This window comes from Zerene cesonia, chromosome 20 (assembly GCF_012273895.1).
Source record: "Zerene cesonia ecotype Mississippi chromosome 20, Zerene_cesonia_1.1, whole genome shotgun sequence".
In the NCBI taxonomy this organism is placed as follows: domain Eukaryota; kingdom Metazoa; phylum Arthropoda; class Insecta; order Lepidoptera; family Pieridae; genus Zerene; species Zerene cesonia.
Window position 1 is genome coordinate 9,572,122 of NC_052121.1, and position 15,762 is coordinate 9,587,883.

The window sequence follows — 15,762 nt, forward strand, 5'->3', positions numbered from 1 at the left end:
CCTCATCGGGAAATCGAAGTCAACAAAGTCATAGGTTAACGAAAATAGTCAAAACGACGGAAAGGACAATAAAAACGGGACCAGAAAGAAAAGTGCATGCAGTCGCAAGAAAAGATTGCAGAAATTGCTATAAAAATAAAAAACGAGTGCAGACTACGATGGAATGTAAAAATTGTCCCGATAGTCCACCTATGTGCATGGACTGTTTTTTTATTTTACATACTTGTACCAAAAACTAATTTGCCACATATTTTTTTATAAACCTTGAGATCTGATTTGTTTACTAAGACTGATAAGAAAATATGTTCTTAATTGCCATCCTAGTAAATAGTAAGATATTATAGAAATTATTTGCTAAAGCTGCTGCATGGACTTCGGTGTCTAAAATGCTTAGAAGATTTTGTATTTTCCATGTTTTTTTGATATTTTCTTATTTTTGTGTTATATAATTCAAATAAAAATAATTAATACTACAAATGGTTTTATTACACTCATTGAACTCATAATTCCCCTAAATTTGCTGAGATATCCAATAACGCGATGTCGCGTGATGGCCCCGTAAGGATCAATGTACTTTGCACATGGCCCATCACGCGACGTCGCGTGATATATAGCTATAATATGTAAAATATATTTATACTAAAACCATAAACACACCCACAAATAGTAGTTGCTGCACTTAAGAATTAATTGATTAAAAAAAAAAGTTATGGGCCGCTAACAGAATTCCAAATTTAGCTTTGGCAATCAAAGTGTTCATTTGAACTATTAAAATAGTTAATCGAAATTTTTAATTTCTAAAATTTATGTATGCTATGATGCCGGTAAAACAGAACTAGACTTGTCAATCGGTGAATGTCAAACAATCTAAATTTGTCAAGTGGAATTTACCAAGAAGCTAAATTTTTTCGTTTATTTCTCTGTAAAAGCAAAAATAAAATATAAAAATTGTTCAAAAATTTATTTGGCTGCATGTATTTATTGTATAAGTCAAAATTTATAAAGTTCTGAAAAACATGGTGGCAGTAATATAAACGAAATGAATTCAAAGCCTCATATTTATCATGAAAAACAAGTAAAAGAACTTTGTGCTTTACATGCGTTAAATAATTTGTTTCAAGTGAGTAAAAATTTATTTTTTTATCTTATTAGCATTCGGGTACATAAAATCGATTCGTAAATGGAATATCTTTAATGTAAACAAATCGAATAGATTCTATCATTATTTACTTATTAATAAGATTTATTTGAAATCAATAATAATATTTATGTAAAAAATTCTTTTTTTTTGTTAATTTGATTTTCATGAATCATTACATACTAACGAAAACTGTAAGTGTGTAGTGAAATATTAAGATTTCATTTATTATGATCCATGTATTTGAAACATTATAGTTTTTTAAAATTGCTGTACTGTATAATTCACAGATGCGTAATACATATTCGAAATCCGATTTAGACTCAATATGCAGTCGATTGTCCCCAAATGTGTGGATAAACCCACACAGATCAATGTTGGGTTTTGGCAACTACGACATCAATGTGATAATGGCTGCATTACAGAAAAAAGGCTGTGAGGCAATATGGTTTGACAAAAGAAAGTAAGTTTACAGAAACAATCATAGATATTATGATATTCATAGTTAGCTTTACTGTAGTGACATTGTATTCATTTTATAATATCATGCAACAGCTTTTTTAGCCCATTTATTATGTTATTCACAATGCAAAGTATTTGACACATATCCTGTGGTAGATTTAAAAATAGGCTCTATTTTTAAATCCACCTAAAGACTATGGTTGAAAATTTTAGAGACTGCAAATTTGGGGGCAGGTTGAACAATGTTTTAAAGATATTAAAAATTGATATAATCAGTCTCCAAAGTTTAGGACTTAGATCTTACTATTTTGTTTGTACTTTATCATAAATATGTAGAAATTACATAGTTTCACCATTATAACATTTTTTAAAATATTTTCTGAAGGTATAATAACTTCAATTGTTTTCAGAGATCCTGGATGCTTGGATTTATCCAACATTTGTGGTTTTATATTAAATGTCCCTTCAGATTACAAGTTAGGTTTTGTCATGCTGCCCATTCGCAGGCGACACTGGATTGCGATAAGGCAAATTCAAGGGAATTTCTATAATTTGGATTCTAAACTGGATTCACCGCAGTTAATTGGCAGGGTATGTGTTTCAATTTAAATTAAACCTTTCGGTATTTATTAAATTTACATAATTTATTCTTCCTTGTCGTAGTCTTTATTCTTATTATTTCTCTCTTAAAAATAATGTATGTCAAAAAAAGTATTTATTGAATCGGAATGTTTTTCCACATTTCCTTCCTATATCTCTTGTTAGCTGTTATTTTTTTCATAATATTACATACTTTATCATTAATTCATGATTTATCCATTCCAGAACACTGACTTAATATCATATCTGAAAGAGCAACTAGATTGTAAAGAAAAGGAACTATTTGTGGTTGTTAGTAAAGAAGTTGAGGAGAAACAGCTCTGGATCAATCAGTATACACTCCACAATAGATTAGACTCACACAAGGATATACCCAATTGTGATAGTGTGGACAGTATCAACTCACAAAATGAATATAAAAATCGCGATTCAGAGTGCCTCAGGTTGAATGAAGTGAGAAACTGTGTTGCTAGTGCTGAAAACAGTTTTTAAGTGTATGAAACAAATTGGTATCATCTAATTTTGTGTGTGTATTGTGTGGTTTGAATTTTGAGTGAATGTTGGTTTGGGGTTATACTTTTGTTTGTGGGGTACAAGCTAGTAGAGGTTTTTTGTAAAACCTCTTCATTGTGTTAATCATAGACAGAGAAGGCATTGACAGTATAAAAAAATATAAATATACAATTGCATCACAAATAAATAAGGTTTATGTCAAAATATATGTGTGTGAGCAGGACATAGCTTATTCTTTTTTATCTATTTGCATATAGATGTTGTTTACCACACTAGTCATTGATGGCACATAATAATTTTCAGGATATTTAGTGTGTAGTGATGGTGAATTGACTTCAATATGGCTATTATAGTCAAAATGTACGGAATTTACCAAATATAATCTTTACTTAGCCCATAAATCAAAGATTTTGTTACTGAAAAATATTTTCTAACAGTAATGATAGAAATTTATAATGTATCGTTAATTTAAATTGAAACATGATAAATTACTATTTTACTTTTATTTTTGCGTTAACCAGAGAATGAGTTAATTAATTTATGTAATGTTGTTGTTTATTTGTGTAATTTACTGTAGTTGGATAATAACTTTAATGCAGAATTATTGCGAGTGTATATCCATAGGATTTGACTACGCCCTATTCTCTGTCTATGGTTAGAATGAATGAATTAACAATGTGGATTATTTAATAGGTTATGAAAACTTATTACTTTTTAAAATAGATTTTATGTGCTGTAACTCCAAAATGATACAGGTGCCAGTTTTATTTAAATTATTTGTTGCATAATTATTATTGTTATTTTGTTTCATTGTTGATTTTTATTCTATATCAGGTTTGGGTTAAAGCAATATGCATGGCCTTAACATGTATTTCAATTTATATATGACTGTGAAGACTTGATACTCTGTAATTGTGTATATAATATGTACTGTCATAGATTTTTTATGGAAATTAGAAATTCTTATACTCTGTAGATTAGTATTGCTATTATAAAAAAAAATTGTAATCCTTTATCCAGTATAATAGTAAAATATGACATGTAATACAATGAATACATTTAAATATTGAACATTCTTAAAAAAACTCGAGATACATTTGTATACACATATTTTAACTTAAATAAGTTAAAATATATTTAAATAAATCCATGTTGGTTAGTCTTGTCAGTATAGAGTTCTATATGCAAGTTTGAATTAGAAACTGACGATGTTTTTTTTTAAGTTAGTATTTATAAACGAATTTGAGTGGTGTGTAAGGCCTGATACCAGAGAAGTTACAAACCAACTATTTATTTAAACCAAAAAAAAAAAGTTACAGAACTCCATACACTATGACATGTTTTTGGCTTGACCCCCTCTCTCATAATTATGGGGTACCGCCTAATTTATTTTAAACTTCTAATTGTTTTTCTCCAATGTTCAACTTTTTCCATAAAATAAGCTACTATCGGTATTTCAGAATCGAATCGTGATTATATTTCATGATTATAATAAAGTGGTGTTGGTACATTCTATCTTTTCATTGTTTTCCACGATAACCAACTAACATAATCCATTAGAAATTTTCATGTAAATTGTCTCAATTTTTTACTTCGCTTACATAAGTTTCAGTTTAGTTAAAAAAAAACAATTTAAAATTGTCTTCCAATTTCGTGTTAATAACAATGTAACATAAAGAAATATTCTAAGTTAAGTAGATTTCATAGTCAACATTCTTAACATATTTTCATCCAAAAGATGTATTTAAAGATTAATCTTTGTTACCAATCAACTGTATTTTATTTTTATAAAGTAATATTAAACGCAACTCGTGTTTGTTAATGTCCCATGTAAATTTAGGATAATATTAAATTCTATTCATGATTCAATATTTTGTTTCGTTTGATTAAATATCAATGTGGGTCCTTTTCAAATTAAGTATTTTTTTAGGAATTATGTAAGCGTCTATGTCGATCTACTGTAAATAGAAAAATAAAAGTACCTACCAAATACACATAAAAAAAAAACTTAAATTTTATTGGGTAAATAAAATTTTATGAATATTATCTGTGTTTTTTTAGTGTATTGTATATACAACTGGTACCCTCATTGCATTGGTGTCTATATGACTGTAGTAAATATATCAAAGTACACTGTGGTAACTAAGTAGTATATAATATTAAGTTACCTGTGGTAGTACGTAGTATATTACATACACTGCGGTAGTAACTATATTGTGTAGGAAATTGCAAAAATAATATGTTCATCGGTAAGTTGTTTTTATTTGGTGATCTGTGAATCACTAGAGCTAGTTTCACGCAATAGAATTAAATAAAAATACATATTTCTAAAATATCTTTATTCTATATCGTTATTATAAGGTACAGCGGTGCAGTTATTATTCTTAGAAATAATAAGTCGATCGGAATCCAAATTCAGTTCTTTCATGATAGCATAGATTTGCGCGCGCAAATTTGCGTCAATGTCGCGCTCTCGGCCCAACAACCATATGCGATCTGTCAAAATGAACAATATGTTATATAAATATTAGGGATACTGTTGAGCATAATAATAAATTTAATTTAAATGCGTTAATAGCGATTACATAGGTATCTAATAAAAAAGTGATTCTGGCAGCGGGAAAATATTATGAAATATGTATCTTATTACGGGCACGGATGCTATATAATGCAGAAGAATTTGCAGAGGCAATACCTCTGCTAATATACATGAGCGGTGGTCATCGCTTACTTTAACAACTTAACAAAATAAAATAGAATACCTTAACTGTAGCTAACACCTTATCAATGATTTACCTGAGTGCACAACGTTATAATTAGTGCAGGACCAAACGAGCGCGAATTGATCGTAATCCGTAAAGAGGATGTTATAGTGGCCGGCTCCCGGCAGCATGCGGCCAATGACGTACGGCATGCGGTTGTTCAGCTTGTAGCGGAAAGCGGACGAGCCCGCGTGGCTGGGTATACCCAGACCATAGGAAACTCCGTGATTACCCGTTCTGGAAAGTTGGGATGTGTTATTGTTGAAAAACCGTAGTTGCAACTAGAAATCGTACTATCTTACTATTTCATACTATTCGAAATTTTGATAATACATCATCGTTCACTTAATTAATATTATCTTTAATAAAACCAAAATTATCGAAATCCGCCGTGAGAGTGAGAGACTACAGTATGATGTTAGCTGTGGCGAGACAATCAAACAGCAACCGTTTTTATATTTCGGACAAAATGTGTAAACGCGGTAAATGCGATATAGTATGTATCTTCGTTATTCGGCCAATACACATAGCACATAGTGAACTCACAATCTGTTTATCGTATGTACATTGATGACGTAGTACCCTCGTTCATTAGTGGTGACGTCTATCTCCGTGCAGCTCGCCGCAATCTCCATCAGATGAAACGACCGCTCCACTTCGTACCATTTTCCTGACATCTGTGTGAGAAAAATGTACGTAAAAAATGTTATAACACTGATCGAAATAAATTGAAGGTTTTATTTAATACGAAAATTATTCATCAAATAGTATCTGGTCTGTATTCTAATACTAGCTGACATTCAAATTCGTCTGCTCTCAAAAGAAGTGTTTCCAGCAACATTTTTGATTGTGACTTGGCAATTCGGTCGATGGGCTCCCAAAAAAAGTTACCTAAAATGGCAACAAGGGGCAACACTAGCTGACTGGCTAGGGGTATAGGGAGGAGCGGCATCGGTTTCACCATCGCGGGCCCGTAGGCCCGGATTGGGTTTTTCCGCTATTACGACATTAGACACTTCCACCCCCGAATATATATCTCTTGCATCTACACTCTGGAAGGCCAATTAAGGCAAGCCAGAGGTGAGGATCCTGAACCTCGTAATTTTTCACTCCGAACTGGGCAGGGAAAATTATATTTTTAGCCATTTGTCCCCACTATCTACAATTCTTACAAGCCTGCAGTGTCTAACATTATACATACATAACAAACAGGCGCGGGCACTTGATCATGGCCTGTATTCCTATAATAGGATATTTAAATTGAGAATGATCATTACAAAGGTATTGCCGGTTGCCTTCTAAGAAACCATTAAATAATAGAGACCATCATAATAATTATTTTCCATAAAAAGTTCAGCGACGTCCTTTGGGGAAGCAAATTTTTATACCATTTTTTGAGTTAACTCACACCTGTTTTTAATATCTTCTATGTGTCCATAGAAAAACGATTTGATAAAAAGTTCAATGACCATAAGACGTTAGCAGTTAGGGCAATGAATATTGAATAATAATTTTAAACAAATACTTTAAATAAAATCTGAATTCGGTAGTTGACCCGCATTACTCACTACAGCTTCGTATTTATGGTAAACATTTGATTATGGCCTACGAATATATTTATTGAACGAAATAAAATGCACCAAATCGAAGAATTTCAATATCAAGCTAAAAGCTATTCACAGCTTCCGTGAAAATTACAAATGGCGGGGAAAAACTGATGGTCCATGTATCCGTAAAATTTTTCTATTATTTAGTAAAATAAATGCTTTTGTTTATTTTTTGTACCACACCAACTAATAATGTTAGTATCGCTCTTCAGCGATCTAGCTTTCACGCTGCAAAACGTATAGAATAAAAATAAATCCTTCTTATGTAATAGACGCGGAAGTTTATAAGAATGTAGAGATGCAGGTACGTAGACCGTAGAATGTAGTCTGTAAAACAATCGAATGTACAAATTATGGAGACGTCTTAATTACGAACTGTGGAAAAAGGATCAGCAATACGTGCTTAGACTTAATTAAATTTATTTACTGTGCTTTTCAAAGTTAAAGATGGGTGCCTTATGCTAAGCTCTCTGCTTGTTTATTGTTAGTTATAAATATAAGATTACAATAAAAAGGCAAATTAATCTTTCAGTAGAGGTCAGAAGTTGAACAGAGTGCAAAAAAACGAATTTAAATTAAATCAAAGGTTATTTGCGATTTATAAGTACACAGATAAAACAAAGTCTGAATAGCACTTAGAAATCTAACCGGTGCGTGTTACATTTTTCTGTATCTTTATCTTAGAATCACAGATACGAATGTTCTTCCCTCCATATTTATTATCTAGATATTTTTCTAAATATCTTGTATCTCCGAGATAATAGCTATAACAATTACCAAGTAAAAAAAAAAATGATACGTATGATGCAGCTAAGTATGTAAACATCCACACCTAATACCTACTTCTAAAAAATTCTGCTAAAATGGTTACCTGACCAAGATGAACGCTGAATGATTCTTATAATTAAAAAATGCCAATCAAAAACATACATTACACGTGTTTTGTTTAACACTTCTCATTATACATTAACTACATGCAATTGAAATGTATGCTAATTGCATGGTAATCTAGTTCTGGTTCGACGCTAAAGTGTTAAGGTTATTAGTTAATGTGTATTACTAGACCCTCTTCAAGATATATTTTAAATAAGACCTAGTGCACAATATATACCTATTAAATTATATTTAAAAATTTAATTCAACCCAAATCTATAGCAACAGCTTAGATGTACACACGTGACGAAAATATTTAAGTACGTAATAAGGACTTTTTCAGATATGGTAAAATGATTTACACTTTGCTGTTTTATTTTAAAAGAACTTTTGACTCATAAATTTCAAAGAAATTCAAGAATCAAAACATTATCTTTCACTTTTAAGTAATTGCCGTAATCTTAGTAGCAGTGGCGGCTCAGTGGTTACCTCGGATTACCTCGGATGTTAAAATCGATAAGTCGGGGTTTGAGACTGAGACCAGGCGAGTTTGCAGGAAATAAATTGATTTTTCAATTTATCTGCACATGTGGATAACATCATCACTGCTCTTAACGGTGAAGGAAAACATCGTGAGGAAACCAGCATGTCCGAGAGTCAAAAGTTCGACGTCATGTGACATCTTTCAACCTGTACTTGGCCAGCGTGGTGGATTAGGGCCTGATCCTCATAGGAGGCCTGTGTCCCAGCAGTAGGAATAAATATGGGCTAATATATCTATATAGTAATGTACATAACCGTTACTTTACATAAATTAGAACTGATTTTTACATTGCATAAAATAATTAAAAATATATTGAAATGCGTATGTAGGTAACAGTTAAATAAGTTACGTATAATATTTAACTGCGTTTCCCAAATCAACTGGTTCTCAATTCATGGCGGGTCTTTATTTTTTTCAACTAAAATAACAAAAAGAAATAAACACACGCTACAAACAACAAATAATAATCGCAATTTTGAATTTGCACCTATTAGTTATTCAGTTACCGACCTTATGAATGGACGAAAAATATGAATGATGTAGCTAATTCTTTTATGATCTCTATAGTAATAGAACTTACTCTATTCATATCGAAATTGGGGAACTGTGGGTAAATGGGACATTTTCCCAATCCAGTGCTCACACACACGGCTCGCACGACTGTGCAGAAAAGCACAAGGTATATCCTCGCTGCCCCTGTCACTCTGAAATCCCCCATTGCACAGCACAAACTTCAGTTTCAATTCACAATGACGATGTTTTGTAAACAGTCGCTGATACGTTTTCGTTCGGGGGCACGGCTTGTACTGAACAATTTACGTTGGAATTAATTATGCATATTACTTATTTTCTCATATGAATATACGTGACGGTAACGTTACGATCAATTGTTAGCTGATAAACAAAATTGGATTGTGAAAAGGAATGCACTGAGGCGTTAAGCAGAGGCAATGGGTCAGTGCAAAACTGTAACGCTTCAAATATGTGGCCATTTTTACAATGCCTTATTTCTCAGTTGTAATAACATTCAACTTTAATCAACCAATACAAATATATAGATCCTTTTTTTTCATTTCAATATGAAGCTCTATATAATATAGTAAAATGAACCTAAAACAAACATAGAAGAATGAAAATGTTTATCCAATGATCGATTACATCGTTATTTGAATGGACATTGAATAAATCTTTGTGTTCTAAGACATCACTTTCAGCCTTACACTTATCTAAATTAAACGAAATACTATATTTGAAACGACCATTGGAATGAAATTAAGTCTGTCTTATAATTTTCTTGTCCTACCATAAAAGAATCAGGTCAAATGCACAATTTTAAACAATTTAAACATTCAAAACGAAACTACATGGTGAGGCACGTTTAGCTGAATAAGCATTTTGTATCATTTTGTAAGAATTTCATATTATATTTTGTTCTGAAGATATGTACGTAATGGACATCGATCCTAGGCAAATTTCGTGGTCCTTTATATTCAAATACTACGCGGGTTATGCGAATGCCAAAGGGGTCGAACATTGACTATAAATTTGTTCAATTTCCGGTTTCTGTAATCATACTGTATTTCGACACAGATATTTTTTTCTTATATTCACACGAAAAAAAGTCCTAGTTTCTTGTTTCTATACATTAAAGATGTATACTTAATAAATAAATGGTAGAGATCGCTACCTAGCGATAAGGCCGCCTTTTGCGAATTTAATTTAAGATTTTTGTACGCCTGCTTATTTTTTTAATTTTTTACGCAATAAAGAATTTTCATTAATGCATATGTCTGAAGATGTAATAAATACCATGTATTTGAAAAAATATAAAAATCATTACAATAAAAGAAGTAGACAATCACGCACAACAATTGTATAAGATAAGGAACGTTATAGTATACATGGAATATAGATATCTATGCTTCGAACATTATTGCTACGTAATGAGTTGTTAATTTCAGTCAATATTTTATACAACGGCGCTCTGTCTTTTTTATTACCTTTTAATAGGCAACTATGAATCTAACTATTGTTGGTAGTAAAGTCTTAAGTTACTACTATTTTTAGTAGTACTTACTATTTTTAAAGTAGTAAACTTTTAAGTTACTACTAGCAATAGTCGCTAGGAACGAACGAATAGACTTAATCCTAGCGGTCCTAATCAGGATAATAAGGAAAAACTCATGTAATCATTGTATTGTCCGTTTAAATTCAAAATCGAGTCGGAACGAGTAGGTTACGTACAAGTATACAGGCGAAGTGTTAATCCTGTCTATACATATAAAGATCGTGTCACAATTTTTCCATTACGGCTGAATCGAATCTCATAAAACTTCCTGTGCATATCTGTAAAGTCTGAAAATAAACCATTTTCATACCGCTAAAAGACAAGTGTAAGACAGAACAGCGTGAGCCGGTTCAGCTAGTGATATCTAAAAACGAAATAAATATAAAAAAGCTTCAAATCGTGCACTATAAAGTGACACAAGCCCATCTGCATACGCAGTGACACCAGCGACAGGGCACAAGTCGTTGCAATGTCGCCGCGACCTCGCCAACCCGCTCCGTAATTGAAACTACGGTATATCATAACACATTTATTTCTTATGTTATATATTTATACAATTTGCTATGTGCTTTGTTACATTTGTTAAAATCATAATTTATTCTAAATTTATTATACAAAAAATTAGAAATATGTAAAATAATATTAAAAAAAGAGCTGTCTCTCGCTCGCCCCTATATAACATAATAACCTTTCTCTTGAATCACTGTCTATTGAAAAAGGCCTATCAAAATATGTTGCGTAATTTTAAAGACCTAAGCATACAGATACGTAGACGGCGTAAAGCGACTTTGTTTTATACCATGTAGTGATAGTGTTATACATCTCCAGCATCTATTTTGTATTTATAGCATAAATATATATATAAATTTTATACTATTAAGTATGGTAGGTATTTAAATAACTTTCAGTGTAAGTTTTAACAATATTCACACCATCATAAATATAGCCCTTTAGGGCTAGCGAAATAAGAGTTAATCACATTAAAACTTATTTCAATATAACACATATTAAAATAGACGACGATTTTTACATTTCTCTTAAACATTTGCAAATAAATGATCTTTAATAGAAATGCAAGAATGAATCTTAAGAACAAGCAACTAAAGTTCATTTTATAAATATATAATATAAACAAAACAACATAAGGAAAGTTAATAATACAGCATGTTACGTATTAGAGCCATTTAAGTCAAGTGAAAAGCAAATAAATAATTTAATCAATATATATTTAGCACAAAACAACATTTTGTAACGACTGTACCTACTGCATTCGTTTGTTTTATTCCTAAACACACTATGTCATCATATTGTCTATGTCTTAGGAATTTAAAGGACAATTTTGTACCAAGTCATTAATAGGAGTTTGCTGTATTTATAAAATCTAAACTTACTTGATTAATAATAATGGAATCTATTTTTTTCCAAATATTAATGACAAAATAATTTTAACAATTTTTAACTTCCGGCAGAATTAAACCTTATCCTTACTGCAAAGAAACTTTTTTTTATGTAACGGATACGTAGGTAAAAAAGTAGGTATTTGACGGATGTTAATTTGACATTGTTTATACTAATAGTATGAGACTGAAGAGTTTGTTTGAACGCGCTTACCTCAGGAACTATTGGGCCCATTTAAAAAATTCAGCTTTGGATGTGTCACCGATTGCTTAAGAGTAGAGTAATTTAATAAATTTGTGAATAATTCGCTATTAATAAATTATACATATATAATACATAATTTGTTCATATTGCAACGATTACATACATTTTTCATTCTTCGAACTACCCTCATTAGGTTTAGCTTATTTTACTATTAAAAAGTAGCCTATATGCTAATCCAGACTATAATCTATCTCTGAACCAAACTTCATACAGATACCTACAAACATCGCATTTACAATATTAGCAGGATTTCGAATTTCGAATTTCGAAATTCAAAAAAAAAACACAATCACCACTTAATATTAAGCGCGACGTCACTCTTCTCCAACGGGCGGTAGCGCGTGTGCAACATCGCGCGGGCCTTGTCCGAGTGCTCGCCGGCGAGCCAGTCGGCGTACAGGCGCGCCACGGCGCCGGCCGGGCGCGGCGCGCGCGGCGCCAGGCGCCGGTACATCGCGTGCAGCTGCGCCACCAGCTCGCGGCCGCTCTCGCCGCTCAGCGGACGTATCTGCGCCCCCCCGTTGAGGCACCCTGAAATGCGCGCTCGAATTTAGGGGATTTTTATAGAACCTTATAGCACAAGACCGCCTCCTTGGTACAGTGGTTAATGCGTGAGCGTAGAACCGAGGGGTCCTGGGTTCAATTCCCGGTGGGGACGCACAATAAAAAATAATGTCTCGGTCTGGCAGGACACAGAAGGCTGATCACCTACTTGTCCCTAAAGAAAATCGATCAGTGAAACGGATGTACATCATCTGCCCCATATCCCAGTAGGGGACACGGGACTTCACTTTTTTTATAGCACAAGAAGAAACTTGCTTTTCCATGTTTCTTCTTCTTCTATACAAATCCCTATTTTTTTGTATAGAGTTTGTATAAACGCGGTTTTACACACGTAGTAGTTGATGTATAGCCGAAAGCTTTCATCAATGAATGGGTTATCTAAAACACTGAAAGAACTTTTCAAATCGGACCAGTAGTTCCTGAGATTAGCGCACTCAACCAAACAAACAAACTCAGCTTTATAATATTAGTAAAGATGTTAGGTGGAGGGTGGTTCATTTGTTATAGAAGGTATCAATGAGAATTTTTTTATATCTAGTATCTATCTATTTTAATTAAAATAAATGTTGCCTATTTTTATATTACATTTGGAAAAAAATAGAAAACAGTAGAAAAATATCAGTAACACATAATATGAATACAAAAAATACCATTGTGGTCTTTTTCAATTGCAAAATACATCATCATTTTATTAATGCTTCAATCAACCAGAATGTAACATACAAAGCGCAATAATATCAGAAAACAGAATTTTTGTGACATCAGACTGAACTATCAACCGGCGCTCACCTGAAGGACAAGCCATCACCTCCACGTAATGATAGGGCGACTTCCCCCTCTTCAGCTTCTGCACCAAGTTCTGGATGTTCCGGAAACCGTTGGCGATCGCGAACCGAAGCACCTCCTTGCCATCTTGCTCTAAGGTCACTTCCCGGAAGTCCGGGTTCCTGGTGACACGTGTTATGATTTTTAAAATCTATGTCCTTTTGGATTTAAATATCATCAGGAGCGATATTTTGTTCACAGAGCATTTACAATAATTATGTAATATCTATAGCTTCTGTGTTCGTTTCAAAATTTTTTTTTACATGTTATATCATAAGAATCGTCGAATTAGATTGGGCTATGAGACAAACTGTTATCTCGATAATAGCTCTGTGATTTAACAGATTTTGGTTACGGACAATTATAAAATTTTCTTAGATCCTGAATCGTCTGCTGGAAACCGAAATTTACAACTTTGTTTGTTGCTTTTGACGAGCTTTTCGAAATGGAAGAAGAAATTAATGGATTCTGAATAAGATAAATGAGTGTGAAGACTTCATCTTGCGTATACTAGATCGGGTATCCGTTAGACTCATATGCTTACTAATTGCTTACAAATCATTTATTAATGAATGCATGCTTTTGAATATATATCGAATCGAATGTCAAACACCTAATTTCCAGGCATAAGGTACGGTCATAACAAAAATTAACATCGAATTTTATAAAGGCTTGAATACAATGACAATATAACGAAAATTATATTAAATATTTGAGATATTACTACAGTATTAAAACAATGTAATATCCAGATGCGTATGCGCATGTAGCAATAGTTCAGCGAACAGTTAGCTTACAAGCGATTGTTTTTACACGAGCGCGTTTCGCAACCGAAACAATGAATCATTGCTCATTTTTAATGAACAATCGTGTAACCTTCAACGGTTTTAAATGTTTTAGGGTTCTGTACAATCCTACTAATCCTACTTCCTACTAATATTATAAATGCGAAAGTTTGTAAGGATGTGTGTGTGTGTTTGTTACTCTTTCACGCAAAAACTACTGAACCAATTGCAATGAAATTTGGTATGTAGACAGCTGGACAACTGGAATAACATATAGGCAACTTTTTATACCGATATTCCAACGAGATACGGACTTACGCGGGTGAAACCGCGGGGCGCAGCTAAAACAAATACGATATAGAAAATAAAATGGCTGGCCCGGAACACGTTACATTCCGAGGTGTTTCGTAAATAGTATTATTTAAATTGCTATAACCATTTCCGTTATATACATTTCTAAAGTAAGGTGTTACACGTTCTTCAACCGACTTCAAAAAAGGGAGGAGTTTTAATTCGATTTTCATTTATGTTTGTTAGCTCAGAAAATCCCAGTGGGTGAACGGATTTTTCTGAAATTTTTTTTATTCAAAGATCAATCCTACTCAAATTTGGTCTATTTCTGACAATTTGAAGGCGATTTAGATTTTTTCAAATATTAAATGCTTTTTTTCATTCTACCCACCTCAAATTCCTATACACCAATGGCACATTACTTTCTCCAAAGAGTTGTTCAGCAGCATACAAGAACAGATGGTCAGCGTAGCCCCCGGAGCCCGAGCTGCCGTGGCTGTGGAGCCCCGGTGTGCCTTCGCCCCACGGCCAGTCCAGATCGGCACTTGGCACATCGGATAAAGATTTCCCTTCGCTGGAGAGCATTTGTTCCAGTTCAACTGGAATGCAGTTATACAGAATAAAAATAGGAAAAACTACTGTGAAAAGTGGCGCTACAAGCATTAAAACTTTTTTCAAAAGCTTTTCTTGGGTTTACTTTTTTTTTCATATTAGTTTTTTTTTTGAGAACATTTTATAAGATCCTCCTGCTGACAATAACAAACACAACAAACAATGAATTAGCGAAAGAGGAACAGCAATTCGTGGGTGATGTTGTGACTTGTTGCCAAGGGGAGGAACAATTCATTCTAGAAATTATGCTGGAACATAACTGAAACCTATGGCTTCACTTGTGTTAATCCAGACTATAATCTATCTTTGTACCAAATGTCATACTAATATTTCATACTTATAAGAGGTTTTTGCACATCCATACATTCATACCAACACATTCTTTAGAAATTAAAAACTTTTCAACGGATTTTAAACGCGATTTATTCATTATATTATTAACCCGACGTTTCGAAC

General features: G+C 32.8%; 3 protein-coding genes across 3 annotated transcripts in view; 1 reads left to right on the forward strand and 2 right to left on the reverse strand.

Moving 5' to 3' along the window:
- The first annotated feature begins 831 nt into the window (after positions 1–831).
- Positions 832–4,693, forward strand: LOC119835029 (josephin-1). The gene is made up of 4 exons (XM_038359620.1): positions 832–1,120; positions 1,429–1,601; positions 2,011–2,191; positions 2,426–4,693. Exons 1-4 carry the CDS (start codon positions 1,040–1,042, stop codon positions 2,690–2,692), a joined length of 702 nt encoding a protein of 233 aa, XP_038215548.1. The 5' UTR covers positions 832–1,039; the 3' UTR covers positions 2,693–4,693.
- Positions 4,694–5,047: 354 nt separating this feature from the next.
- LOC119835108 (apolipoprotein D-like) lies at positions 5,048–9,406 on the reverse strand. The gene is made up of 4 exons (XM_038359740.1): positions 9,080–9,406; positions 6,022–6,152; positions 5,510–5,712; positions 5,048–5,209 (listed from the first exon to the last, which is right to left on the reverse strand). Exons 1-4 carry the CDS (start codon positions 9,215–9,217, stop codon positions 5,052–5,054), a joined length of 630 nt encoding a protein of 209 aa, XP_038215668.1. The 5' UTR covers positions 9,218–9,406; the 3' UTR covers positions 5,048–5,051.
- Positions 9,407–11,083: 1,677 nt separating this feature from the next.
- LOC119835244 (probable cytosolic Fe-S cluster assembly factor GL21135) overlaps positions 11,084–15,762 on the reverse strand; it is an 8,216-nt gene continuing 3,537 nt past the window's right edge. The window contains exons 6-8 of the mRNA XM_038359958.1: positions 15,086–15,293; positions 13,583–13,740; positions 11,084–12,760 (exon numbers count right to left, since the gene is read on the reverse strand). Coding sequence (XP_038215886.1) covers positions 12,519–12,760; positions 13,583–13,740; positions 15,086–15,293 — 608 coding nt within the window. The 3' untranslated portion in view covers positions 11,084–12,518. The remainder of the gene's footprint in view (positions 12,761–13,582; positions 13,741–15,085; positions 15,294–15,762) is intronic.